This window comes from Jaculus jaculus, chromosome 8, assembly GCF_020740685.1.
Source record: "Jaculus jaculus isolate mJacJac1 chromosome 8, mJacJac1.mat.Y.cur, whole genome shotgun sequence".
In the NCBI taxonomy this organism is placed as follows: domain Eukaryota; kingdom Metazoa; phylum Chordata; class Mammalia; order Rodentia; family Dipodidae; genus Jaculus; species Jaculus jaculus.
In genome coordinates, this window is record NC_059109.1 from 130150812 (window position 1) to 130177579 (window position 26768).

General features: G+C 43.6%; 1 protein-coding gene and 1 long non-coding RNA gene across 2 annotated transcripts; one reads left to right on the forward strand and one right to left on the reverse strand.

The window, feature by feature from the left end:
• On the reverse strand, positions 1–26591 carry Dpm1 (dolichyl-phosphate mannosyltransferase subunit 1, catalytic). The gene is made up of 8 exons (XM_045156481.1): positions 26454–26591; positions 22635–22734; positions 14866–14899; positions 11400–11476; positions 11176–11201; positions 7657–7752; positions 1241–1355; positions 1–363 (listed from the first exon to the last, which is right to left on the reverse strand). The coding sequence occupies exons 1-8, from the start codon at positions 26588–26590 to the stop codon at positions 259–261; spliced, it is 690 nt and encodes a 229-aa protein (XP_045012416.1). The 5' UTR covers position 26591; the 3' UTR covers positions 1–258.
• Positions 9279–10144, forward strand: LOC123462798. Its single transcript, XR_006638532.1, has 3 exons — positions 9279–9497; positions 9733–9783; positions 10070–10144. It is a non-coding gene; the product is annotated as an uncharacterized LOC123462798 (long non-coding RNA).
• Positions 26592–26768: the final 177 nt, after the last annotated feature.

Here is a 26768-nt window from a genome sequence, read left to right on the forward strand (position 1 = left end):
TCTTATGCAAAACCTACATGCATTTATTCTTATGTCTTCATACAGGAAAATGCACATGAAAATAGACACCACTGTTCATTAAACCAATAACTATACATTTTAATTTGGAAAATAAAATGGGCTTTTTCCAGAGAAAAGATTTGTACAAAATTGACCTTACCTTATAATTCAGGCTCTAAGGGTACATTTATAAAAATTAGTAATCAGGCTTCTTTTTAAGTTGAAATGAACATGGTAAACATTAATGAATAATTTCTTTTATGTAGTAGCAAAGAGAGTCAATAATCCTTTTAGGAAAGAGACTATTTCATTTCCTCCCAACTTGGATTCACCATAAACTCGATCCACAAATGATATGGGAACCTGTTTAAAAAAATAGATTAAAGTTATTTTTTAAAAAACATAAGTGTACCAAGGACACAACAATTACTAATAAAAATGGCAAAAGGGCCAGCCCTACAACAGAAGTCCTTCAACCAAGAGCAGGATGAGGGGATCAAAGTAATGGCCTTTAAGCACATACTTTGTTATCTAAAAATAAAGTCATCTGAAACAAATCTGCAAGTGTTTAAAAAGCACCGACCTTGAATACAACCTTAATTTATTCAAGTTTTGGGCTGTATTTCCAGGAGAAGCTATACTTTCCAAGGACCACATCTTGCATTGTTAAGAATGCCACCTTAAGGCCAGGCATGGTGGCACACAGCTTTAATCCCAGCATTAAAGTATGATGACTGCTGTGAGTTCGAGGCCACCCTGAGACTACATAGTGGAAGTCCAGGTCAGCCTGGGCCAGAGTGAGACCCTACCTTGAACCCCCCCCCCCACCAAAAAAAGGTACCTTCTACTATCACTGGTGACATTAAAAGACTGCAATTTCCACAAAAGAAGGGACATCCTAGGGTGGCTGTTTTCTTGCTATGATTAAGAAGTTGGCATTGAATGAGGGGATCCTCTAATAACTCAGCCTGGAGCATTAACCCCTGACTCCAGACCCTGCTATGAAACCCTGGCAACACACGCTATGATGCTAACCACAGGAAATAGCAATAACAGTTACTTAAAAGGAAGCTGCCTTGGTGTAAGTCACAGTAAGTCAATTCCAGTAAGTCACTGGAATCTCACCCTCTCGGGCATGGGCATTCCAAATAGCCAGAAGGCCAAGGACATTACTTCAGCAATTAGGAGAGGAGCTTGTGAGCCTCCACCTTCTAGCTCCTGTAAGGAGGAAGCTGCTCACCTCACCCACAGTGCAGCCCAGCTGTCGGGCTCTCACAATCACCTCCATCTGGAAGACATAGCCTTTAGAAACACAGCTTTCTATTATTTTCTGTAGGACTTCTTTTCGGTATAATCTGTAAGGAATCAGAATGTATATAAAATTGTGGACAGACACACTTATTTACATACATATATATATGTATGTAAATAAATAAAATATATATATATATATTTTGTTTGTTGTTGTTGTTTTTTTGAGGTAGGGTCTCACTCTAGCTCAAGCTGACCTTAAATTCACTATGTAGTCTTTGCGTGGCCTTGAACTCCCAGCAATCCTACCTGTGCCTCTGGAGTGCTGGGATTAAAGGCATGCGTCACCGTGACTGGCTCTACATGTATCTTAAACTTTCAGAGGTGGTTGATATTTTTGATGCACAGAAGCTCCACTAGCCATTGGTGTACAGACACATCCTCTCCTTGCTGATGACTATAGTACATATACATTATGCAAGGAAAAGGGCATGAAATCCATGCTAAGGAACTTGGTACAATTTAAAAAATGAATTCTTATTGAGAATTTATACTGAGAAATTATTAAAATATGGAGGTTTTCTGATACAGCAGCACTTATTACTTTTAGGTTTTTTTTTTAAACATTTTTTTTGGGCTGGAGAGATGGCTTAGTGGTTAAGCACTCGCCTGTGAAGCCTAAGGACCCTGGTTCGAGGCTTGGTTACCCAGGACCCACGTTAGGCAGATGCACAAGGGGGCGGCACGCGTCTGGAGTTCATTTGCAGTGGCTGGAAGCCCTGGCACGACCATTCGCCCCCTTTCTCTCTCTGTCATTCTCAAATAAGTAAAGTAAACAACAAAAAATTTTTTTTCTTCGGCCTAGAGATTACTCAGTGGTTAAAGACACTTCTTTGCAAAGCCTGACAGCCCAGGTTCTATTCCCCAGTACCCACATAAAGGCAGATGCACAAAGTGGAACATGCATCTAGAGTTTGTTTACTGTTCCAAGAGGCTGGGGTGTACCCATTTTCTGTCTCCCTAAATGATAACATTAAACAAACAAAAATAATGCATACAGCCACATACAGAGAGAACAAGGTATTACATGAAATGCGGTGAATGCAGCTGATGTGTGTTTGCAGCAGTAGGGAACCTTGGCACACGCATGCACACACACATGCAAATAAATAATAATACAGAAAGGAAAACAACTTAACATGAACATTTTTAACTATTCTGCAGATCCTGCTGTGGTTTCACATAACTGCAGAAAATGACTACAATTCAATACCTGTGTTCTTCAGTGCACACTCATGACAGCAATAATCAAAATAAGCAGTGGAGCCCAGCACTTGGGATCAGTACTCTAAAACCTGGCATGTTGCTTCTAAAGAAAAAAATTCAACAGGTTTCCTTAGGCTTCACTAGAAGTTTCTCTGGAATTGCAGTTTACCTTTTACCATTCCAAATAAAATCAGGATGGAAGGAAAAGCAGTTCTTTAAAACAGCCGCTGTAAAGGAAGGCATTCTAGGTAAAATGTCACAGATGGTAGAAATGTTCACTGTACCTGAAACTCCCAGTTAAATCCGACGCTCCTGGTCTCAGCAATATCTGAGTTATGAAATTGGCCCCGCGGCTGCCAAATCAATCAGACTGTCCTTAGTAATGTCATGTAGCAAGAAGAGAAACACCCAAGAGCCGAGTGTAGGAAATGCCACCCTTGCCTTCTAAGTATAATACTAAGTTATCTAAAATAAAGACAAAATTTTGCTCAGTGAAATAAGAGCTGGTGCTTATCTTTTAGAAAACGGGGATTTTCCCCACCTTTCTAAGTGAATTTTGGACCTAGAAAGTAAGCATCCTTCCAAACTTCAGCCAAGAGGGGTCTGTCTGAGATGGGGCTTGCATGGTGGGGGTTTGCTTATATATGAAGCCCTGGGTGTGGACAATCAGAAGTTCAGCTACATAGCCAGTTTGAGGTCAGCACGGAATACGTCAGATACTACCTTAAACATGCAGACACACGCTGTCTCTCTCTTCAGCTAAAAATACAGATGATTTTGTAATTTAAAAAAAGTTTTCTTATTTATTTGAGACAGAAAGCCCAGTCTCAAAAACAAAACAAAACAAATAGACCCCAACAAAAACAAATAAAATTGATAAGGAGTTTGTCAAAAGAAGAGGGAAGAATATGGTAATCAGTTTCCAAGAAACAAAGAAAGCTGGGCATGGTGGTGCACGCCTTTAATCCCGGCACTCAGGACACAGAGGTAGGAAGATCACCATGAGTTCAAGGCCACCCTGAGATTACAGAGTAAATTCCAGATCAGCCTGGGGTGGGACCCTATCTCAAAAAAAAAAAAAAGAAGCAAACTGTGGTAGTTTGAATAGATGGTGCCCAATATATTCAGTTTTTTATTTTTTATAGTTTGCATCTGCAGCTACCTGGCTGGAAACAGTGTTACTGGGTGGATCTAAGGTGTGGTGGTGGGTTTCAGATTTCAATCTAAAGATATGCAAGTGTGCCTAGTTGGAGTTCCTGAAGTGGCTTTTTGGCTTAGGCTTCTCTCTCTCTGCTTGGTCCTGTGAAGGCAGGCCAGCTTTTTCTGCCATTTATGGAACTTCCCCTGGATCTGTAAACTTCAGTAAATATCCCTTCCTCCATAACTGTGCCTGGTCTGGAAGTTCATCTCAGTGAACCTGAAGCTGTCTGACACACAGACAGACAGACAGACAGACAGACAGACAGACAGACACACACACACACACACACACACACACACAGAGCCAGGCATGGTGGCATACGTCTTTAATCCCAGCACTTGGGAGGCAGAGGTAGGAGGAGCACAGAGAGTTCAAGGCCACCCTGAGACTCCATAGTGAATTCCAGGTCAGCCTGGACTAGAGTAAGGTAAGGCCCTACCAAAAAAAAAAAAAAAAAAAAAAAAAGCCTTCTTTACCTACCATGGTGGGGCATACCTGTAACCCCAGATGCTAAGGCAGCAGGATCAGAAGTTCCAGGTCAGCCTGGGTAATTTAGCCATCTCAAAAACACAAACAAGGGCTAGAAAGATGACTTAGCGGTTAAGGCACTTGCCTGCAAAGCCAAAGGACCCAGGTTCGATTACCCAGTACCCATGTAAGCTAGATGCACAAGGTGATGCATGTGTCTGGAGTTAGTTTGCATCAGCTGGAGGCTGAATAGTATGCCCACTCTCTTGCTCTCAAATAAATTAGAAAAAACAAAAACAAAAACAAAACACCACAAACAAAAACCTACTAAGAGGATATACAGGTAGAATGAATGCCTTAGTTTCTGGTGATCTTTGGAAATTGACTCGTTCCTGGAGTCTCAGTCTGTGCGGCTAACAAAGCATCTCATGCTGGTCTAAACTATGACCTTTTGTTTTTCCTGGCTTTGGAGGCTGTGAAATCTAAACCAAGAACCTGGCTCCTATTCTCATGCACTGCCTGAGGTAGTGGTGTACGAATGACAGGTAAGAAAGTGCATAAGGACACTGATGTCCACCATGGGGCCCGTACTCTAAACTCATTAACTTCCCAAAGACACAACAGCCTCTACCAAAACACTGCAGGGGTCCTGATTACCACATGGCTGTGTGAAGCATAGTCTATACCAAGGGCTCTGGGGCAACTGCCTCAACAATAACTATCAAGCTATTAGTGACTAACTGCTGTATAACACTTCATAATGAAGTACAGGATCTAAAGAAAATAACTTTGGACTGCAGCCATTTTAGTACAAGTTTCCAAGACAAGTGGAAGGGAAGTTTCTCTCCATAAGCCAGGGCTTCCTTAGCAAAGACCATCACACAAGTCACAAAGTGAGGGAACACAGCTAGATGCTGATCAACACAAAATTTTTTCTTTTAATTTGTGCCTAATGGCTATTCACATTCCAAGACACAATTTAACCCCTACAATGTATTTATATGAAATAAATACATATGAGATAGGGTCTTGCTATGCTGTCCTAAGTGATCCTCCTGCTTCAGCTTTCTGAGAATCTGAGATTACAGGCATGTTCCATACTGTTTGGTGATGATTTTTTTAATTGCATGTACTGGTGGTGGAGCAATGGATTAAGAGGGTTAACAGGGAGGGTTTTGGGCTGGAGAGATCGCTTAGTGGTTAATGTGCTTCCTGTGAAGCCTAAGTACTCATGTTCAAATCTCCAGGTCCCACATAGCCAGATGCACAGTGACACAGGCACACGACATCACATAGGCACCACAGGGGGACGCACACATCTGGAGTTCGTTCGCAGCAGCCTGAAGGTCCTGGCGTGACCATTCTCTCAAAAACAAAAACAAAATAAATAAAAAAGACAGGGTTTTGCTATGTAGCTCAGGCGGCCTTGAACTGGGGTCTTTTGATTATTATGCACTCAGCCTGGGTCTCAATTCCAGTTCTGGGTCATGCTAATGAGACCTACAGCTTCCACTCTACACAGTGCTGTTACTGTTTAGTAACCATGATGAGTATATACAACTCAAGGACACACCTAGAAGGCTGGAATGTGTGTGTTTGGGGCTAATTCTTGATGAAATTCAGAGTGCCTTAAGAGAGTGCTCTCTTGTCGTCTTGGCTACACAATGGCACCATGTGGGGAGTCCATGGAAAATGGTTTGGCCTTTGGATACTCATTCAAATGGTCTGCAGTGCCAGAGAGGGGGAGAGAGGATAAAGGTAGTTGTGCCTGGTTTTCCCCCTCATGTGATTCCAGTGTTTAACAGGAATAAAAACCATTGTTTCATCCAATCAGTTCATTTCATGGAAGACTGTTTGTATTGACTGTCCCAAGGTTCCATAGGAGAAGACATTAATGACAAGACTGGGGAGATAGTTCAGTGGCTAAGTCAATTGTTTGCAAAGCCTGCTGGGGTCTGGGGTTCGGTTTTACAGTGCCCACATAAAGGCAGGTGCACAAAGTTGCACCTGCATCTGGAGTTTGTTTGCAGAGGCAAGGGGTCCTGGCATGCCCATTGATTCTCTTCCAAATTAAAACAAGATGAATGACAGAACAAATCTAGCCTTTCTACAGCCTTGAACAGGAGATGCACTGATGAGAGTTCTTGGTGGTCATCAGGAGATGACAGGGACTCTTTCCCTCACCCTTTATTCACAGGATGCTGTGACCAAAATACTCATGATAAGGAGCCCCAGAGACCCTTATTTAGGAGTTGCAGTTTCTACCTTTGTGTTTGTGGATACTGCCCTTAGGAAGTTATGTGGAGGGTAGGAAAGATGGCTTAGCAGTTAAGACACTTGCCTGTGAAGCCTGAGAATTCAGGTTCCATTCCCTAGTACTCACATAAGCCAGATACACAGGTGGCACATGCATGTGGAATTCATCTGCAGTTGTCAGGAGGCCCTGGTGTGCCCATTCTATCTGACCCCTTCCTCCCTCAAAATAAGTGCATAAGTACACAGATAAATAATGTGTGGAGATCCTACATCCAAAAACAAAATTAAAAACCCAACTAAACAAACCACAGTTATGTGAAGAAGTTGCGCTAGCCTTGTGAGGAGAATTCATAATCAGAACTGAGGTGCTCCAGTCAACCACCAGCACTAAATGTCTGCTGCAAGTGAGGCCAACACACAATATTCCTCCTACTAGACTCTGGGGATGGGCCATCAGACAGTAACAGAAAACTGAAAACAGTAGGTTTTAAGTCAAAGTAAAAAGGTAAATAGCACTGGAGGATGGCTTAGCAGTTAAGGCACTCGCCTGCAAAGCTAAAGGACCCAGGTTCAATTCCCCAGGACCCACATAAGCCAGATGCACAGGACAACTCATATGTTTGGAAGTTCATTTACAGTGGCTGGAGGCCGTGACACTTCTATACTCTCTCTCTCAAATAAGTAAAACTATTTTTTAAAAAGGTAAAAATACACAAAGGAACATAGTAAAACAACAGAGATTTTAACCCAGATCTGTATGATTTAGCAGCTGAAACTGCTGTACATGGTGTTGCACGCCTTTAATCCCAGCACTCCGGAGGCAGAGGTAGGAGGATCACTGCGAGTTCAAGGGCAGCCTGGGACTACAGAGTGAATTCCAGGTTATCCAGGGCTGGAATGAGACTCTACCTCCCAAAAAGCCAAAAACAAAAGAAAAAAAAAAAAAGCCTGACATTATAAAGTGCCTCTAGGAGAACAACTAATACTAAATGGACCAATTATCAAGGAACCTAAAGTTCATGCTGATTTATCCTCAGTGAAAAACACCCAAATAAAACATTCTAAGCAAAGGAGATACTATAGAGGGAAGATGCTGAGAGTTTTACTACAGTTATAATATGACCCTAGAAATCCAAAAGTACCATGGTAATGTGATCTAAATAGTGTTTTCAGTGGTTAGGCTAAGAGTGAAATTACCACACATGTGTATTTACCTGATTAGTTTTCTTTTCAAATCCCAGCCATACACACCTCCATTTCCTTTGTAGCGAGTTCCAGAGACAATATCAAAATTACCCTCCTTTTGCTTCCTGCAGAAGAAACAACTGTTGATTAGGAAAAGCTATTGGACTTTCCTCTGAAAAGCAGAAAAAAGGAACAAAGCCATGGAACTAGACTATCTACCCTAAGATGTTTTAGAGGGAGCTTTCAAGCCTGATTGGGTTTCTTTTATTTACTTTTAAATGAATAGAGGAAAACCATGAAACTGTACTGTCTGTTGACTGGCCACCATATAAAAATATCTTACCAAGTGTTAGTTAGCAAGATGATACATTTTCTCAATCCCTGCTCCATCCTGTCTGTATACCCTTTGAAGATAGCATAATGTCAAAGAGGCCAGGGATACCTTGAGATGGCTCTCTTTCCTTGTAGAAAATAATTATACCCTTCCCGAAGGATTTTAGTTACATTTAGAAAGGCAGAATCCAAAAAGTCACGTTGTGACTTAGGTTTCATCAATTAGCAATATATATCATAGAATCATAGACATCCTACAGGTCAGCAGAGATATTCCCAATTCTTTTTTAAAGACTGGGTCACAAACAATCAAACAACAGGGTTTCATTCTATAACCCAGACTGGCTGCAAACTTCTGATCCCCATGCCTCAGCCTCCCCAGTACTGGGATTAAACGCATAAACCCTCACATCTGTTTAATACCTATAAAAATGGTTGAAACTGTTCCACTAAGACCTCTGGGTTTTATCTCATAGGAAGCTCTCCTTATCTCAACAACAAAATCACAATGAGTAACACCAGAATAAACTTTTTTTTTTAAACTTTTGGTTTTTCGAGGTAAGGTCTTGCTGTATAGCTCAGGCTACCCTGGAATTCACTATATAGTCTCAGGCTAGTCTTGAACTCAGTGATCCTCCTACCTCAGCCTCCTGAGTGCTGGGATTAAAGAAATGCACCAACATGCCCAGCCAAAATAAACATTCCTAAAAATATATATCATGGTGCTGAGACTCCTTAAATGGAATAGTCTATCATGGCCAAAACAAAGTTCACGAGTGCTTTACTTTTAACATACTTCTAGAAATTATTTTCAGAAAAGTTCTACAACTCACACTTCCTTCAGTAGTACTTGAGTTTGTACAGTTTTCATCCTCTTACTGTTAATGACATCTCTGCTCTAAAAGTTAAATTTTGACAAACTAATGGGTGATAGTAATTTTAATTTGTATTTTCTTGACCATTCTAGGATGGGCTTCTCATGTTCCATTAGTCATTTGGATTTTTAAAAAATATTTTATTTATTTATTTATTCACTCATTCATTCATTTATGAGAGAGAGAGAGGAAGAGAGAGAGGGAGGGGGAGGGAAGGAGGGAGAAAACGAGCCCACTAGGGCCTCTAGCCACTGTATATGAACTCCAGACACATGCATCCCCTTGTGCACATGGTTTACGTGGGTCCTGGGGGATCAAACCCGCGTCCTTAGGCTTCACAGGCAAATGCTGTAACCGCTAGGCCATTTCCCCAATCACTTGGATTTTCTACTGATGACAGGTTTTTTTCCTCTGCACCTATTTTCTATCCACTAGCTTCTTTCCTTATGAGGCCCAAGACGCATTAGTGTATGAGAGGTGGCAGAGAAGTCTATGAAGGCAACCTGACGCAGGAAGAGGGAACACAGCTCTGCGAACTCAGTAACCAAGTGAAGAGGCCTGAGATGAACAGGGGACAGTAGGGGGCACCAAGGAAGACAGAAGAACAGCTTATCCAGATTTGAGGGATACAGGAGAGGAAATCCCACTCTCCCATCCATCAGGTGTGTGGTAGTTTGAATGGATGGCCCCCAACATATTCAGGACTTTATTAAAGTTTGTAATTTAGATCTGCAGTCACCTGGCTGGAGGAGGTGTCACTCTAGGTGGATCCCAGGGTCCAGCCCTAAGGTGTAGGGTAGACTGGAATTCTAGTCTAAAGCTATGCAAAGTGCTGGAGCTCAATCTGCAGTTCCTGAAGTGTGCTTTCCATGGTGTTGCTTTCTCTCTCTGCTCCAGCCTGAGAACGTGGGCCAGCTTCTTCCGCCTTTATGAAACTTCCCTGAATCTGTAAGTTTTAATCAATCCCCTTTGCCCACAACTCTGTTTGATCTGGAAGTTGGTCCCAGCGTCTACCAGAGGGGTAAGTGGGAGCGTCTGAAGCCCCTTATGTCCATGAGCCCCACAGTCTGGTTTATCAGTTAGCGTACACTTAGCACAGGATCCAAGCTATTACTGAGCGATTCCCCAGGCTCTTGGGTTTCTAAAAATATAAATTTATCACCTTCAAATAAATGCAATTTTGTATGCTTTACCAGCATTTACCTAAAATTCTTATCTTCCTTGAAACCCCCAGGTCCAGTGGTAGCGGGCACAGTCATCTCACTGCACTGGTTGGCCGTGGCTCAGCGCTTCACTATTCTATTCTGCACAATGTCTGTATGAGGACAAAGCCATCTTATTTATTTTTATTATTATTGTTTTCGAGGTAGGGTTTCACTCTAGCTCAGGCCGACCTGGAATTTACTATGTAGTCTCAGGGTGGCCTTGAACTCAAGGTAATCCTCCTACTTCCTGAGTGCTGGGATTAAAGGTGTGCACCACCATGCTTGGCAGATAAAGTCATTTTAATTACACCTATGTGATTTCCTTCTATACCTACCCAAGTTCTAAAAAATATTCTATTTGGGCTGGAGAGATGGCTTAGCGATTAAGGCGTTTGCCTGCAAAGCCAAAGGACTCCAGTTCGATTCTCCAGGACCCACCTAAGCCAGATGCACAAGGTGGCACATGTGTCTACAGTTTGTTTGCAGTGGTTGGAGGCCCTGGTGTGCTCATTCTCCCCCCCCCACAAATAAATCAATAAAAATAAAGTTTTTTAAAAATATTCTATTCATTTATTTGCAAGCAGAGAGAGAATAAATAAAAATGAATGGGTGTTCCAGAGCCTATAGCCGCTATAAACAAACTCCACATATATGTATCACTTTGTGTATTTGGCTATCCATGAGCACTGGGGAACTGAACCTGGGTAGTTAGGTTTTGCTGGCAAGTGCCATAACTATTGAGCCATCTCTCTAGCTTCCAAATGAAGTTTTATTACAAAGGGTAACAAATACCTCTCAGCCTTTCTAAGCAATCCCACTACTTTCACTGTTAAAATGATAACTGAATTAAGCTAAGGGCTCCCTGTTGACAATCATCCTGGCACTCCTGGAATATACCCCATTTGTCTACTATGTAACTCAAGGCTTAATGCCAGACTATAAGAATTCATCTTTTCTTTGCTCTGAAAGGACCAACAACAAACGTTATCTACTGATTTGTCCCTACAAGCTCCTAAAACCTATCATGTAGTCACATCTAATTTATTAAGTTTCAAGGCTACATGTTGGTTGTTCACTTCACAGGAAAGTTTAGGTAGCACGTCCACTTTCAATTAATGAGAAGAACAATACCCACCTGATGAATTCAGGAATAAATTTTGGCTGAAATTTAGAAGAATAAACAGTAAGTCACTAAGACATGTCAATATTCATATGAATAGTATAAAGAAGTATGTGGCAGATGAGGCAGCCACATGGCATGCAGGAGGATCACCAACAAGTTCAAGACCATCTGTCCCATAGAGTAAGACCATCTCAAAATGACTCTGTGAATAAATAAGCAGTAAGCTAGCCCCTTACATGGTGTGAAAGATCAGCATCCATAATAATGATGTAGTTTCCTGTGGCATGCTTTATTCCATGAATGTACGCAGTTCCTAACAATGAAAGTGAAAATGAAAACCATTAGAAGTCACCATAGGGCTTAGGCAGGCATGCATACACATGAGCAGGGAAGAGATCATTCAGCATTCCCAAAGCAAACACCAGTCCTCTAGAAGTAATAAGACGGCAACTGCTCATCTATTTCCTTCCCATTTGAATGCTATATTTTTTTCCCCCCTGAGGTAGGGTCTCACTCCAGCCCAGGCTGACCTGGGATTCACTGGCCAGTCTCTGGCTGGCCTTGTATTAATAGTAATCCTCCTACCTCTGCATCCTACGTGCTGGGATTTAAGGATTGTGCCACCATGCCCAGCTCTAATGCCAATTTAATGGGAAATATCACACTTACATTTCAATTTAGCAAAAAAATGCGCCAAAGTCTCTGCCTAGATTTTTTGTTTTGGGGACGGGGTCTCACTCTGTAGACCAGGTTGGCCTCGATTTGATGGTGATCCTTCTGCCTCAGCCTCCCAATTATTAGGATCACAGAGATAAACATTATCGCATTCTTGTGACTTAAAAAAAAAATTCTTGGAGCTGGGTGTAGTGGCTCACACCTTTAATCCCAGCACTCAGGAGGCAGAGGTAGGATTGCTGTGAGTTTGAGGGCAGCCAGAGAATACTTAATGAGTTCCAGTTCAGCCTGGACTAGAGTGAGACCCCACCTTGAACACCAAAAACTCTTGGGGCTGGAGATGGCTCAGTGGTTAAGATGCTTGCTTGCAAAGCCTGGTGGACTGGGTTCAATTCTCCAGTACCCACACAAAGCCAGATGCACAAAGTGGTATATGTGCAGTGACAAGAGGCCCTGATATGCCCATACTCTCTCCTTGCAAATGAATAAATTATTTTTTAGCTGGGTGTGGTGGCGCACACCTTTAATGCCAGCATTCAGAAGGCTCAGATAGGAGGATCACCTGAGAGTACAGTGAATTCCAGGTCAGCCTGGGCTAGGGGTACCCTACCTTGAGCCACCCCCTTCCCCACAAAAAAAATCTTTTTGGCACTTCTTTAGTGTGCTCCCAAGACAGGTGGCCAGGTCTCTCCTCAGAACCCCAGAGTTATCCACCACCTTCCTGTATGTTCTCTTTACACGGCTACTTGGAATGATCACCGATTAGTTTCCTGCCTCCACACCTATGCTTTCCAAACTACATTTTCTAAGTCAAAGTGATTCTAATGCCCTAGCCATTTCTTGGATTCTCTTCTTGTCTCCACCATCATGTTTTGTCGCCCCACTGGCAGCTGATTCACTACTTAAGTCTCCTGCTCCTCCCAGTCCTCCAAAATCCACTTCCACAAAAGCCGTACACGAAGGCTGACTATACTCGGCCAGGTACATCAGGCTATCACTGGGCACAGCTAGCAATTCTTTTCATATTTTTGCCCAAAGTCTCCCATTTGGGGGCTTGGAAGATTGAAGTTAATGGGTCAGGAGGATTTGGGCATTGGTGCCTCTCCAGCCCCATACCAACATACTTAGGAAGACAATTTTTCATGTTCCACAGCATGGGCTAACAACTGATATTTCAAAATAGAGAGGATTAGGTCCCCCACATGCCACAGGTCTACTTAATCTTTTATTTGTTTGTGTTCCTTTTTCCCCTGAGAATTTTTTTGGTCTACGTGTGTCCATGTGTGAGTGTGGGTGCATGCATGCCATGCCATTATGCATGTGAAGTCAGAGGACAGCCTCAGGAGTCAGCCCTTGCCTTCTATCTAGCTTGAATGGGTCTTTTTGTTTACCACTGCATACAGCAGGCTAGCCGGCCCATGAGCTTCTGAGATCTCACTGCAGGCATGCTAGATTACAGATACTCATGCTACCTGGGTTCTGAGGATTTTATCCACTGAGCCCTCTCTCCAGCCCCAAGAAATTTTCATGTAACTCTGGATATGTAATTAGGTAAAATGTATATATAAAACATTTGCTGATAGTAAGTAATAAAGACATTGATTTTAAGACAAAAAAATTCAGACTGAAATAAGAAAATAGTGTAATAAAAATAGAGAGAATTTTAAATGTTCCCAACACAAATGATCTATGTTTGAGTGACAGATGTATGAATTGCACTGATCTGATTGTTACACACTGCACATATCACAATGTATTCCAGGAGTGTGTACAATTATTTTGTATCAATGAAAAATCAAAGCATAGTCTAATGGCAGTGGCTAAGCAAGCATGAAGAGTTTGAGTGTTTCACTGCTCAGTAATTCTTTTTTTTTTTTTTTTTTTAATATTTTACTTATTCATTCGAGAGAAAGAGAGCGCCAGCGAGCACACCAGGGCCTCCAACCATTGCAAACAAACTCCAGGAGCATGTGCCACCTTGTGCTTACGGCTTATGTGGGTACTGGGGAATCAAACCTGGGTCCTTAAGCTCCACAGGCAAGTTCCTAAACCATCAATCCATCTCTCCAGCCCACTGCTCAGTAATTCTTGGCAGCTTTCATAATAGTTTACAAATTATTTCCAATGCCAAGGACCCCCAGTGCTGCTGGGAACTGACATTCTTCAGGACAACAGCTTTTGAGCTTTAAGGGCTGTACTTTTTCCAAGCGCCCCGAGTTCTCAGTAATAAGTCCGTCCATCCTCAACAGGAGCAACTGCAACCAACAGCTACATAACGGTTCTCAGAGATTCACCTAAGAAGCACTGAATGTACCTGGAATACCCAAAATACTCTATACTTAAAGCCAAAAAAACTTTTCATGACTACAAAGAATCACCTTTTAGACTCAAAATGTAAATGGTGTTCAAAGGTTAACAACTAATGGCCCTTCCCTACTCTAGGCTACATGGTGGTCACCCCTCCTTTCATGGTTCTCTTGTCACTTGGCTTCCAGACACCTTTGAGAGGTACAAGAAGAGACATAAGGGAAGTTTACGGTCTGCCTCCCCCCACCCCCCGGCCAACCACTTACACTGTACCCAGCACAGTGCCTAGCTCCATGAGTTTATCTCCTGCCAGGCTTGTCCCTATCGTTTCAGGCCCCTCTAAGTAGATCAGACTTCCAAAAATACAAGTAACATCATCATTCTCCAGTGTCCTCTCATCCTTACTCCATGTCCAGGGGTGGGAGGAACCACCTGCAGTCAGTAATCTCTTAGCAGCCTCTGTTCCACTTGGCTTCCCATCAATTCCTTCATCCGTGTATAACCAGAGTCACTGTACTCATTTCTACACCATGGTTACTGTCTTAAGTGCCTGACCGACGCAGGCAACCCAAGGGAAAGCATTAAACATATTAAACATCATGAAGAGCCGTAAGCAAGTTGCTGTACTTTTGCCTTTTTCCAAATGAGGACAACACACACTGGATAATATTCCCTAGGCCAAGGAGTAGGAAAGGAATAAGGGCTGGAGATCTGACTCACCTAGTCCCAGCTTTTTTTCTCGTGGTCTTAAGAGCTGTAGGAATAAGAAACAATATTTGAGGACAAATTGAAAGAAATCTATTACATATTTTATTTTATTCTTATGAGCACAATTGTAACTTTGAAGCAGGGTATTTATTCTTTTGTTTTGTCAAAGTAAAAAAGGCATTTGGTACCATACTGACCAATTCAACACAACTCTGAGCAAAGCAACCTTTGGTAACTCTAACCTGACAGGCAATACTTGTATTTTTGTTTTTCCTGGTGCCACCCACCCAATATTTCACAGTACCACCTTTACAGGCATTACTTGATCTATTGTGTCAACCCTACCTATGGTTTCTTCCAGAAAAACAGCCCTTTTCATCATTCTATGGCTTTTTGGAGTGCTTGGCAGCCACACTCACCTTCTTTCCATTCTGAGGCGACTCTCTTCCATCAGCTGATCTGGCTGCACACCTGGATAACCATCCCTCATGTCCACCATCCCAAGGAAATGCTCTTTTAAAATGGAATAGAGGGGGGTATGCTCTTTTCTCAGCTTGTCACTTAGTCTTTGGAAACTTCCTGCTTAATAGCTGGACCTGTACTTTACTGTTAAGCCTTTTCCTTCTGGCTGGACACTAGTGAGCAGCATCCTGCTCTGTCTGCATCTGCCAAGCACCGCAGACCTCTAGACAAAGTCTCTTCAGCTTCATCCAGAGTGTGGTGTCACTGTTCTGAAACTACATGAAAGCTGCTGGAGTTCTTGGGTAGAATTAAAGATGAGGAAAAGATCTTCCTGTCCAATAAGAGATGACAGGAAAACAGACATTGCCGGGAGTGGTGGCGCACACCTTTAATCCCAGGATTTGGGAGGCAGAGGTAGGAGGATTGCGGTGAGTTTGAGGCCAGCCTGGAGCTATAGAGTGAGTTCTAGATCAGCCTGGGCTAAAGTGAGACCCTGCCTCAAAAAAACTAAAACAGCTGGGCATGTTGGCTCATGCCTTTAACCCCAGCACTTGGGAGGCAGAAGTAGGAGGATCGCTGTGAGTTCAAGGTCACCCTGAGACTGCATAATGAATTCTGGGTCAGCCTGGGCTAGAGCAAGATCCTACCTCAAAAAACCAAAAACTGAAACAAAGAAACAAGAAAAACAGACATTCAGCAAACATGTCATATGACAGCTAGACTAGATTTTCATTGTGTGACTGAAGAGTTCTGACAAAACCCAGATCCCACCTGGTATCTGACATAAAAAAGGAAATTCCTTAAAGCTCATCAGAAATTTCCTGTTAGATTTTATTAATTACATAATTTATAATTACTTATAATTCTCCAAGTGCTTAAAGGTTCAGTTGTATAGGAAAAAACATTAAAGTAATTCAAAGAAATACAGGCCTCTAGTAACAAAACCTTTCTCAGATATGACTGTAAGTATTAATGACACAGGCAGATCACATTTAAAAGAAAACTGCATACTATCTACTTCCATAAATGCGTGTACACACAAATATTCATAAGCTACATGTGTGTGTATACACACACATAGAAATGCATGCACATAGCACACACCGAACTACCGAGCTAACACTCCGCTACATGAGGAAGTGCGGCACAGAACAGGAGGTGCCCCCTGATGGCTGTGAAATGTGCCCCACAGGCTCACGTGCTTGAGCACTTGGTTCCCAGCTGGCGGCACTGCTTCGGAAGAAACATTCAGGAGACAGAGCCTTGCTGAGGAAGTCACTGGGAGCAGTCCTTGAAGTTTTATAGCTTGGTTCCACCTTCTGTCCCCTCTGTGGTCTCAAAGTGACCAGCTGCCTGACATTTCTGCCATCATTCTTCTGCCAAGATGGACTATATCCCTTCTTAAAATCTAAACCAAAATAAGCCCTTTCCCCTTAACTTGCTTCTTGTCAGACGTTTGGTCACAGATATAATAGGAACTCCCATACCCATCAGAGCCAACTTTAGTCTTACTGATAACATTTACCCTTTTAAATAATATACTTATTATTTATTGTTGGGTTGTTTTTTTGAGATTGAACTCACTGCGATCCTCCTACGTCTGCGTCCCAAGTGGTGGGATTAAAGGGTGAGCTACTATGCCCAGCTTTCTTTACTTATCGTGTGTGTGTGGGGGGGGGAGGGGGGGATGAATTGGTGTGCCAGGGCCTCCAGGCACTGAAGTTGATCTCTAGATGTATGTGTCACCTTGTGCACATGTGCCATCTTGCACATTTAGCTTACATGGCATCTGGGAAATCAAATGTGGGTCCTTAGGCTTTGTAGGCAAGCACCGTCAGTGCTCAGCCATCTCTCTAGCCCCTGTTATTTCTTGTGCAAGTAAGTTCAAATTGTTTCTAACTAGTGCTTTACTTTCAGACCCATAGTTCTACTTTCCACATTCCCTGAGCCCCCCTCAGAAACCTCTTCACATTCTCCTGATGGCCCCTTTCTGTTTAAGGCAAGGCACAATGGCAGGAAACTGGGACCAAAATAGTCATTTGCCAACTGACTCTGGGCACAGGGCTGGCACCATATGCTCAGAAGTACATGCACTTATTTTATGTAATATTATAATTTCATTGATCAAGAACTGTGTGTGCACATGTGAAGGTCAAGAGGATGTTGCTCCTCTCCTTCCACCTGGTTTGAGAGAAATCTCTCCTGTCTGCTGCTTGGGAAGGCAAAATAGCTGGCCTGAGGACTCTGGGATTCTCCTGATTCTGCCATGTGCCATGTGCACTGGGACTACAGAGGCATGTGCCTTTTTATATCTGGCTTTATTTGAATGGTGAGGATCTAAACTCTGGCCAGTAGGTTTATGGGGCAAATGCCTTTAACCACAGGCCATCTCCCCAGCCCACTTAGTGGTAAGTTTTTAGCACAGAAAATCTTGAGAAAAGATCATTGGTAGGCATGTCTGTTTAAAATGCAGTTTTGGATCGGAGAGATGGATTAGCAGTTAGGGCGCTTGCCTGCAAAGTCTAAGAATGCTTGTTTGAATCTCCAGGCCCCACCTAACCAGACCCAAAGTGACGCAAGTGTGCAATGTTATACAAGAGGGCACACACATCTGGAGTTCATTCATAGTGGCTAAAAGGCCCTGACATGCCCATTCTCTGCCTTTCTTTCTCTCTCAAAAGAAAAAAAAATTTTTAAATGCAGCTGTACTAGTTCAACGATACCTGAGTGTAACTGTTAACCACACTCCCAAAGCACTGGGTATTCAGGTGTGTCCAGAAGTTCATATTTTATGTACTCAAATCTCTTGAAGCTATGCTTAATGCCTTAAAAATAGTGAATAAAGGGATGGAGAGATGGCTTAGTGGTTAAGGCACTTGCTTACAAAGCCAAAGGACCCTGGTTCAATTTCCCAGGACCCATGTAAGCTAGATGTACAAGGTGGCACATGTGTTTGGAGTTCATTTGCAGTAGTTGGAGATCCTGGCATGCCCATTCTCTTTTTATCTGCCCCTCCCCCAGGAAATAAATAAGAAATGTCTAAAAGAAAAAGTACAAGTTGAGACTCTCATCAACTGTATGGTAAGATGAGCTATTAACATATTATAAACCTGACAACTGCAAGGAGAACACATCTTTAGTGTTTCTGCCACACTCAAGCAACCCACGTAGAAAGGGCAATGACATGGGGTGCAGGATGTGTGCAACATCCTTACCAAGGTAATCACTTCACAATGTAAACATATATCAGCACATTGCACACTTACAGGAAAATGACATGAAGAGATGTCTCAGCAGCTAAAGGCGCTTGCTTGCAAAGCCTGATGGCCTGGGTTCAATTCCCCAGTACCCATGTAATGCCAGATGCACAAAGTGGCACATGCATCTGGAGTTAGTATGCAGTGGTAGGAGGGTCTGGAATACCCATTGTCTCCTCACACCCCCACCCAACAAAAATAAAAAAATAAATTGCTGAACAGCTACCAGGTTTCTTGAATCTTGGGCCTGCAACTGCCATTGGACTACCGTAAGATAATCCAATAAATTTCCTTTAAAAAATTAAAAAAAAAAAAAAAAAAAAAAAAGCTGGGCATGGTGGCACACGCCTTTAATCCCAGCACTCGGGAGGCAGAGGTAGGAGGATTGCCGTGAGTTCAAGGCCACCCTGAGAATGCAGAGTGAATTCCAGGTCAGCCTGAGCTAGAGTGAGACCCCACCTCAGAAAAAAAAAAAAAATTGATGTGGGTGTGGTGCTATAAACCGTTAACCCTAGCACTCAGGAAGCAGATGTAGGACTGATGAGAATTCAAGGCCAGCTGGGCACCACCAAGTGAATTCTAGTTCAGTCTGGTCTAGAGTGAGACTCTACCAACGGGCGGGGGGTCTGACAAAGTATGGGTAACAATCTGTCCCCACATTAGTGGATCAGAAGACTCCATGACCTCACAGAAGCAGGTAAGAGAGAAGGCTGTCACCCTTCACAATCCTGGCTCCCTGCCCAATCAGGACTGCTCACAGGTCAGAGAGCTCTCCATGTTTTCCACAATCCCACCACTGCAATTTACAATCAGTTTCCTCACTCAAACTGCTGTTTGTTGGTTGGTTTGGAGATAGGTTCTATGTGCCCCAACTGGCCTCAAGCGCTCAGTCCTCTACTCCCACTTCCCCAGGGCATGCATCAGCACAGTGTTTTCCTCTACAGAGCTAGAGAGCTGATGTTCTTGGCTTTTTCTGAAACGTGGTTTCAACCACTGGAACTGTGCTGAGTGCTTTCTGAGCTATTCCAAACTGGCTTCATCATGCGCTTATAATACCCTCCACATATAATATGTACCCACTGCCTAAAGAAATGAGTACCATTCCTGTCATGGCTTTTTCCCCTTCAAGACAAATCACAATGTTGCAAGGCAGGGCTTCAACTACTAGGCTGAAGTGATCCTTCTGACTCAATCTTCCCAGAAACTGTAACTGCAGGCCCATACTATTGTGTCTGTATCTAAGGCCATAAAATAAAGAAGTGTTGCTGGGTATGGTGGAGCATGCCTTTAATTCCAGCACTAGGGAGGCAGAGGTAGGAGGAACACCGTGAGCTCCAGATCAGCCCAAGACTACATAGGGAATTCCAGGTCAGCCTAGGCTAGAGTGAGACCCTACCTTGAAAAACCAAAAAATAAAAATAAAAATAAAAATAAAAATAAATAGAGGAGGAGCTGGGGAGAGGACTCAGTGGTTATAAAGGCACTTGCTGGCAGAGCTGCCAGGCCAGGTTTGATTCCCCAGTGCCTTCATAAAGCCAGGCACAGAGTTGTGCATGCAACTAAAATTCTTTTGCAGCAGCAAGAGGTTCTGCATGCCCACCCTCTTTCTCACCTTGCAAATAAATATTAAAAAAAGGGGGGAGGGTGCTGGATGGAGAGATGGCTTAGCAGTTAAGGTGCTTACCAACAAAGGCTAAGGACCCAGGTCTGATTCCCCAGTACCCATGTAAGCCAGATGCACCTGTTGGCATATGTGTCTGGAGTTTCTTTGCAATGTCTAGAGGCCCTGGTGTGCCCCCCCCCCAAACAAATAAATAAATGAAATACTTTTTAGCAAGAAGGGGATTGGAGAGATGGCTTAGTAGTTAAGGTGCTTGCTTGCAAAGCCAAAGGACCCAGGTTCAATTCCCTAGGACCCATATAAGCCAGATTCACAAGGTGGCACATGCACCTGGAGTTTGTCTGCAGCAGCTGGAGGCCCTGGTGCACCCATTCTCTCGCTCTCCCTTTCTCAAATGAATAAATATTTTCTTAAGAAAGGCAAAAAAACTGAGCACACAATTTTGTATGAATGCAATTTTTTTCATTATTTTTAGTTTTATTGGGGTGATGGAAAAAAAACAGAACTCTTAATCAAAGTTGTTTACTAATTTGAAGAAAAAAATCAATTGAGTAGGTACTCTAAAATCAATCACCCAGCCGGGCGAGGTGGTGCATGTCTTTAATCCCAGCACCCGGGAGGCAGAGGTAGGAGGATCTCCATGAGTTCAAGGCCACCCTGAGACTCCATAGTGAATTCCAGGTCAGCCTGGGCTAGAGCAAGACCCTACCTCAAAAAAAAAAAAAAAAAAAAAAAAAAAAAGTAAAGCTCTCCTGAGCTGGGCATAGTGGCTCACACCTTGAATCCCAGAGCACTCAGGAGGCAGTGGGAGGAGGACTGCTGTGAGTTCAAGGCTAGCCTACTATAGAATGCGTTCAAGGACAGCCTGGGCTACAGTGAGACCCTACCTTGAAAAAGCAACACAGGGATGGAGAGATGGCTTAGTGGTTAAGGCATTTGCCTGCAAAAGCCAAAGGACCCATGTTCGATTCCCCAGAACCTACATTAGCCAAATGCCCCAGGTGGCACATGCATGTGGAATTCGTTTGTAGCGGCTGAAGGCCCTGACATGCCCATTCTCTCTCTGTGTTTCAAATAAGTAAAATTAAATTAGGGGGGAAAAAAGCAAAGCAAAGCAAAGCAAAAAACAACAAAAATTCTTCTGAGATTTCTTCTATTCTATAACAATGGTAAAAGGACAATTTTGTCTTTAAGAGGACACCTGTGGTTGCCAAGTAGGAAAGGAGGCTGCTCCTGGGATCTCACTGATAAAAAGCTGTAACTAACTACCAACAGTGTGGTGGTTTTAATGGGGTGTCCCTCATAAACTCATGTGTACTGAATGCTTGCTCCACAGCTGGTGGCAATGTGGGAGGTGTAGTCTTGCTGGAGGAGGTGTGTGGCAGGGGTGAACCTTGAGTTTTCTTGGCCTCCAGCTTGCCACTGTTAGCTCACTCTCCTGCTCATTTTGCCACCTGCTATGTCAGAGGTGATGTCTGCCTCTGCTTATACCATGCTTTCTCCTGCAATCATGGAGCTTCCCTTCAAGACTGTAAGCCAAAATAAATCCTTTCCTTCCATAAGCTGCTTCTGGGCTGGATGTCTGTCCCAGCAATGAGAAGGTAACTTCAACATAAAGATTACACAGAACAGCCAGGTGTGCACGCCTTTAATCCCAGCACTCCAGAGAGGCAGAGGCAGGAGAATCACTGTAAATTCAAGGTCACCCTGAGAATACATAGTGAATTCTATGTCAGCATGTGCTAGAGCCAGTCTCTACCTCCAAAAAAAAAAAAAAAAAAGCCAAAACAAAAATGATGAAGTTGGGAGCTGGGAGATGGCTCAGTGGATAAAGTACTTGCCACTCAAATGGGAGTTTGGAGCCCATCATCCACACAAAGGCCATGCATGGTGGTGTGTGCTTATATAATCCCAGCACTGGGGAGGTAGAGACAGATGGGTCTCCAAGACTTGCTAACTAGCTAGCCCAGCCAGTGATCTCCAGGTTCAGTGAGAGTCTGTGACTGACTTCAACCTCTAGCTTCCACAGATGTGCCCACATACATATGCAAACATGCACACACACCACACACCCATTAAAAAAATGCACAGCCGGGTGTGGTGGAGCACACCTTTAATCCCAGCACTTGGGAGGCACAGAAAGGAGGATTGCTCTGAGTTCAAGGCCACCCTGAGACTACATGGTGAATTCCAGGTCAGACAAAGCTAGAGTGAGACCTTACCTCAAAAAAACAAAACAAAACAAAAAACCCATATCTGCAGAAGTAGTCAGAAAGCTCACTCCTTTATCAAGGGTATGTAAACTTATAAGTACAGAGAAAGAGTGTGTAAATCCTATCAGCAAGCTGCCCTGGCTGCCCTGACATTTAGTCACATAAGTATTATTGTTCAGGTGTCAAACTTTCCTTACACAAATACAGAAAAACGTTCAAGTGACTTACAATTCTGTCTGACCCATAGATCTTTTCCAACTGTTCAGCAACTTCTCTTGTTCCATCTGGGCTTCCATCATCTATGATTATAATTTCATAGTTGATTGCACTAAAATAAAATTGAAATTTGCATTAATGTGGAGGAGAGGATCTCAAATTTTAAAATAATTTAAAAATTGTAAACTGGAATTGGTGGTAAAAGTAAAAAGTAAAAGTAAAAAGTAACTGTACAAGTGCTGTAGCACCTGGGAGGTGGAGGCAGGTCTGGGAGGTGAGGGCCAGCCTGGACTACATTAGAGCCTGTCTCAAAACCCACCCCAATAAAAAAGCAATTCCTGACCAGCATAAGTGGAGATTTATTGCCAGATTAGTCACTAAGGCAAATTTCAGTTCTCAAATTGAATAAATACTAAAAACACTTTGTATTTCACCTCTAGTCCAGTATATTGCTGGAAAAAAAAATGTGTTGGTCATCCATATAAATCAAAGAATTTAAGTTGAAGATAATACATGCATTCATATAGCCTATGCAACTTGATTCACCTACTTTGGAAACTGTGGAACCTTAGTAACAAATGATATAACAAACCTTCTCATGGCAGGACTTGGGAGTTGGAAGCAGAATGTTCAAAATCATCTTTGGCTACATATTGTGCCGGAGGTCAGCCTGGGCTACATGAGACCCTATCTCAAAAATGCTCCCCCCCCATATGGGGGAAGGGAAACAAGAGTGGTAGGAGGGGATTATGATCAAAATACTTAACAATATTCAACTGAAAAGATTAAAATACATAATGGGGCTGGAGAGATGACTCAGCAGTTAAGCTGCTTGTTTGTACAGTCAGCTGACCTGGTTAGAGTCCCCAGTACCCACATACAGCCAGATGTACAGGTTGATATGCACCTGGAATTTATTTGTAGCAGGCAAGAGGTTCTGGCATGCAGTCTTTCTTTTACTTTCTCTGTGTTTGCAAATAAATAAAGATTAAAAAGTACATCACAGGATGGAGAGGCAGATGGCCTAGCAGTTAAGGTGCTTGCCCACAAAGCCCAAGGACCCATGTTTTGTCGTCGTCTCCAAATCCCACCTAAGCCAGCGGCAGAAGGTGATGCAAATACATAATGTTGCACATGTGCACACGATGTCGCACAAGTCTGGATGCCAAAGGCCCTGGCATGCCAATTCTCTCTCTCTTACAAAAAAAAGTACCTCAGGTACATGTAAGAATTGTCAACAAAGAGTTAAAAAGTGGGGCTGGAGGGCTGGAGAGATGGCTTAGCCATTAAGCGCTTGCCTATGAAGCCTAAGGACCCCAGTTCGAGGCTCAATTCCCCAGGACCCACGTTAGCCAGATGCACAAGGGGGCACATGCGTCTGGAGTTCGTTGGCAGTGGCTGGAGGCCCTGGCGCGCCCATTCTCTCTCTCTCTCTCTGCCTCTTTCTCTGTCTGTTGCTCTCAAATAAATAAATAAAAATAAAAGAAAAAGATTTAATAAAAAAAAAGTAGGGCTGGAAACATGGCTCAGTGATTAAAGGTGCTTACATGCAAAGCCTGCTAGCTCAGGTCTGATTCCTCAGTACCCACATAAAGCTGGATACACAAAGTAGCATGTGCTCCTCTCTCTCTTGAATATATATGTATGTGTGTGTACATTATTTTTATTATTATGTTTTGTTTTTGGTTTTTTGAGGTAGGGTCTCGCTGTAGCTCAGGCTGACCTGGAACTCGCTATGTAGTTCCAGTGCACAGTGATCCTCCTACCTCTGCTTCACAAGTACTGGGATGAAAGGCACATGCCACCATGCCTGGCTTCAAATAAAATTTCTTAAAAAGTTTTGTAAAAAATATTTTATTATTTATTTATTTCTGAAAAAGAAAGAGACAGAGAGAAAGAGAGAATGGGCACGCCAGGGCCTCTAGCCACTGCATACGAACTCCAGACACATGTGCCCCCTTGTGCATCTGGCTTATGTCCTTTTGGGGACTCAAACCCGGGTCTTTAGGCTTCGCAGGCAAATGCTGTAACTGCTATGCCATTTCCCTAGTCCCCAAAAGTTTTTTAAAATATCTATCTATTCTGAGCCATTCACCACTTTGTCCATCTGGCTTATATGTGGGCACTAGAGAACTGAACCTAGGTCATCAGGAGGCTGGAGAATAGGGAATTTCAAGCCAGCCTTGGGCATAGTGAGGATCCTGTCTCAGAAAAAAAAAAAAAAAAGGATATTTAATAAATAAGATTGCAGTACATAAAAGATTAAACAACAGAGCAAAAAAATCATAAAATCAAATACAAGTGCAGAGTACAACTAGCTATGTAACGATTAAACTTTTCTACTTTGGAAAGAGCTTGTCAGAATCAAGTGAAAACAAGAGACTTAAACTTTGAGGGGTCATCATTTATATGACAACTGTTATTCAAAGCAACAAAATGCTGAGGACACAGCTCACTGTAGAGTGCTTGCCTAGCTGTAATCCCAACATTTAAAGAAACCGTCTTCAGTTAGACTTCAAGGCCAACCTGAGCTACATGACACCTTGTATCCCGTAAAAAAAAACAAAGTCCAGTAATCAGTGGCTTTCACCAAACAGTCAGCACTTCCAACAACTGAGATCTAATGCTTAGGTTGCCTCCTTTGTACGAAAACTTGCAGCCATATCCATCATAAAGACAAACTGCTGTCTTCTTTCTTTCTTTTCGAGACTGGGTCTTGCTGGCGTCCAAGTGCATGGAGACCCTGTTGCCTCCCAGGAGCTAGGATCACAGTCCGGATATCAAGTGCTTTCCTAACTGCTGGATAACATGAGCATCATGTCCCCATTCTCATTTGAAAGGCAGAAGTCAAAGAAGAAACAGAAAATTCACGCATCTCCGCTCGGGGGCGAGATTGGGCCGTCTAAACAAACAGCAGTCGCACGGGGCATTACCTGACTTCCAAAATCATGACTGGATGCTGAGATGGAAAAATGCCCAGACCTTTTTTTTTTTTTTTTTCCCTGGATGATCCTATTTGTCTCGCCATAAAACAAGTCCCCAAACACTGACAGCACGGGAGTTACTTCGCTTTGTTTACTTTGTTCTTTTTTTTAAAAAAAATTGCATAACGCTTAGAATTTCAAAATTCCCATTTCTAAGCTCATTCGCAGAGCGCTTGCCTAGGACGAGCTAGGCCCCAGGGTTTCACCTCCAACACAGCAAAATAAGCAAACACGAAGCAGACAAATTCCCCGTTTCTGACGACGACACCCAACGGATCTTGGGCGAAGGTGCGCATCCCTCCCTCCCTCCCTCGTTGGCGCAGCATCGGGACGCCCAGCCCATCGGTGGTTCCCTAACCCAGAGCAAACCTCAAGCTTACATAAGCCCTGGGCACCCGGTGTGTGTGTGTGGGGGGGGGCAGGGAGGAGGGAAGCGAGCTTGCTAGCTCGGACGACAGATCGTGACCGAGGGGAGCTCAGGCTTTCAACCTCGCCCCGAAATATAAATGTTGTGTGTGTGTGTGTGGGGGGGGGGTCAGACAGCCCTTCCTTGGAAGGAAGAGGAGGGGGAGGGTGATGACACCCATCTGTCATCAAGATAAACGACTGTCTCACAGATGCCCCGAGCAGGAAGGACGACCCAGGACACGTGTGGCAGGGCAGCCTCCTTGGCTGTCCTCGCAGGTCAGGGTGTCCTGCGTGAACCCAGGGAGCAGACGGGCCGGGTCGGGCCGCCTCGCGCGGCCAACCGCCGCTGCCGCAGCAGCCCGGGCCGGGGAAACGGACCGGCGACGTCTGGCTCCTCGGGGACCGGGGTCGGGGACAGGGACGGCGGGCGGCGCGCTACCTCTCCGAGAAGCTCTTCACCAGCAGCCACACGATGAGCGGCAGGTTCTCGCGCTCGTTGTAGGTGGGCAGAAGCACCGAGTACTTGTCCAGTCGCCCAGAGCCGGCGGCACGGCGCCCGGACTCCGCAGACGCCATGGCGGAACTGCGCGAGGCGCCGGAGGCGGAAGTACGTCACCGCGCGCGGTGGGCCGTACCATGTCTGGGAAGAGACGGGGGGGGTACGGTGCGACGCGACGGGAGCCCGCGATGCTACCAGCCTCCCTTACGCTTCGACGGGAGAAATTCAGAACTCATGAAGATATCCTCTACCTAC

Coding starts and splice junctions, on each gene's coding strand:
- Dpm1 (XM_045156481.1), bottom strand. CDS start 26,590: ATGGCGTCTGCGGAGTCCGGGCGCCGTGCCGCCGGCTCTGGGCGACTG. Junction 1,356..7,656: donor TTGAAAAGAAAACTAATCAG/GTAAATACACAT, acceptor GATTCCTTACAG/ATTATACCGAAAAGAAGTCC. Junction 364..1,240: donor TGGGCTGCACTGTGGGTGAG/GTGAGCAGCTTC, acceptor TTTTTTAAACAG/GTTCCCATATCATTTGTGGA.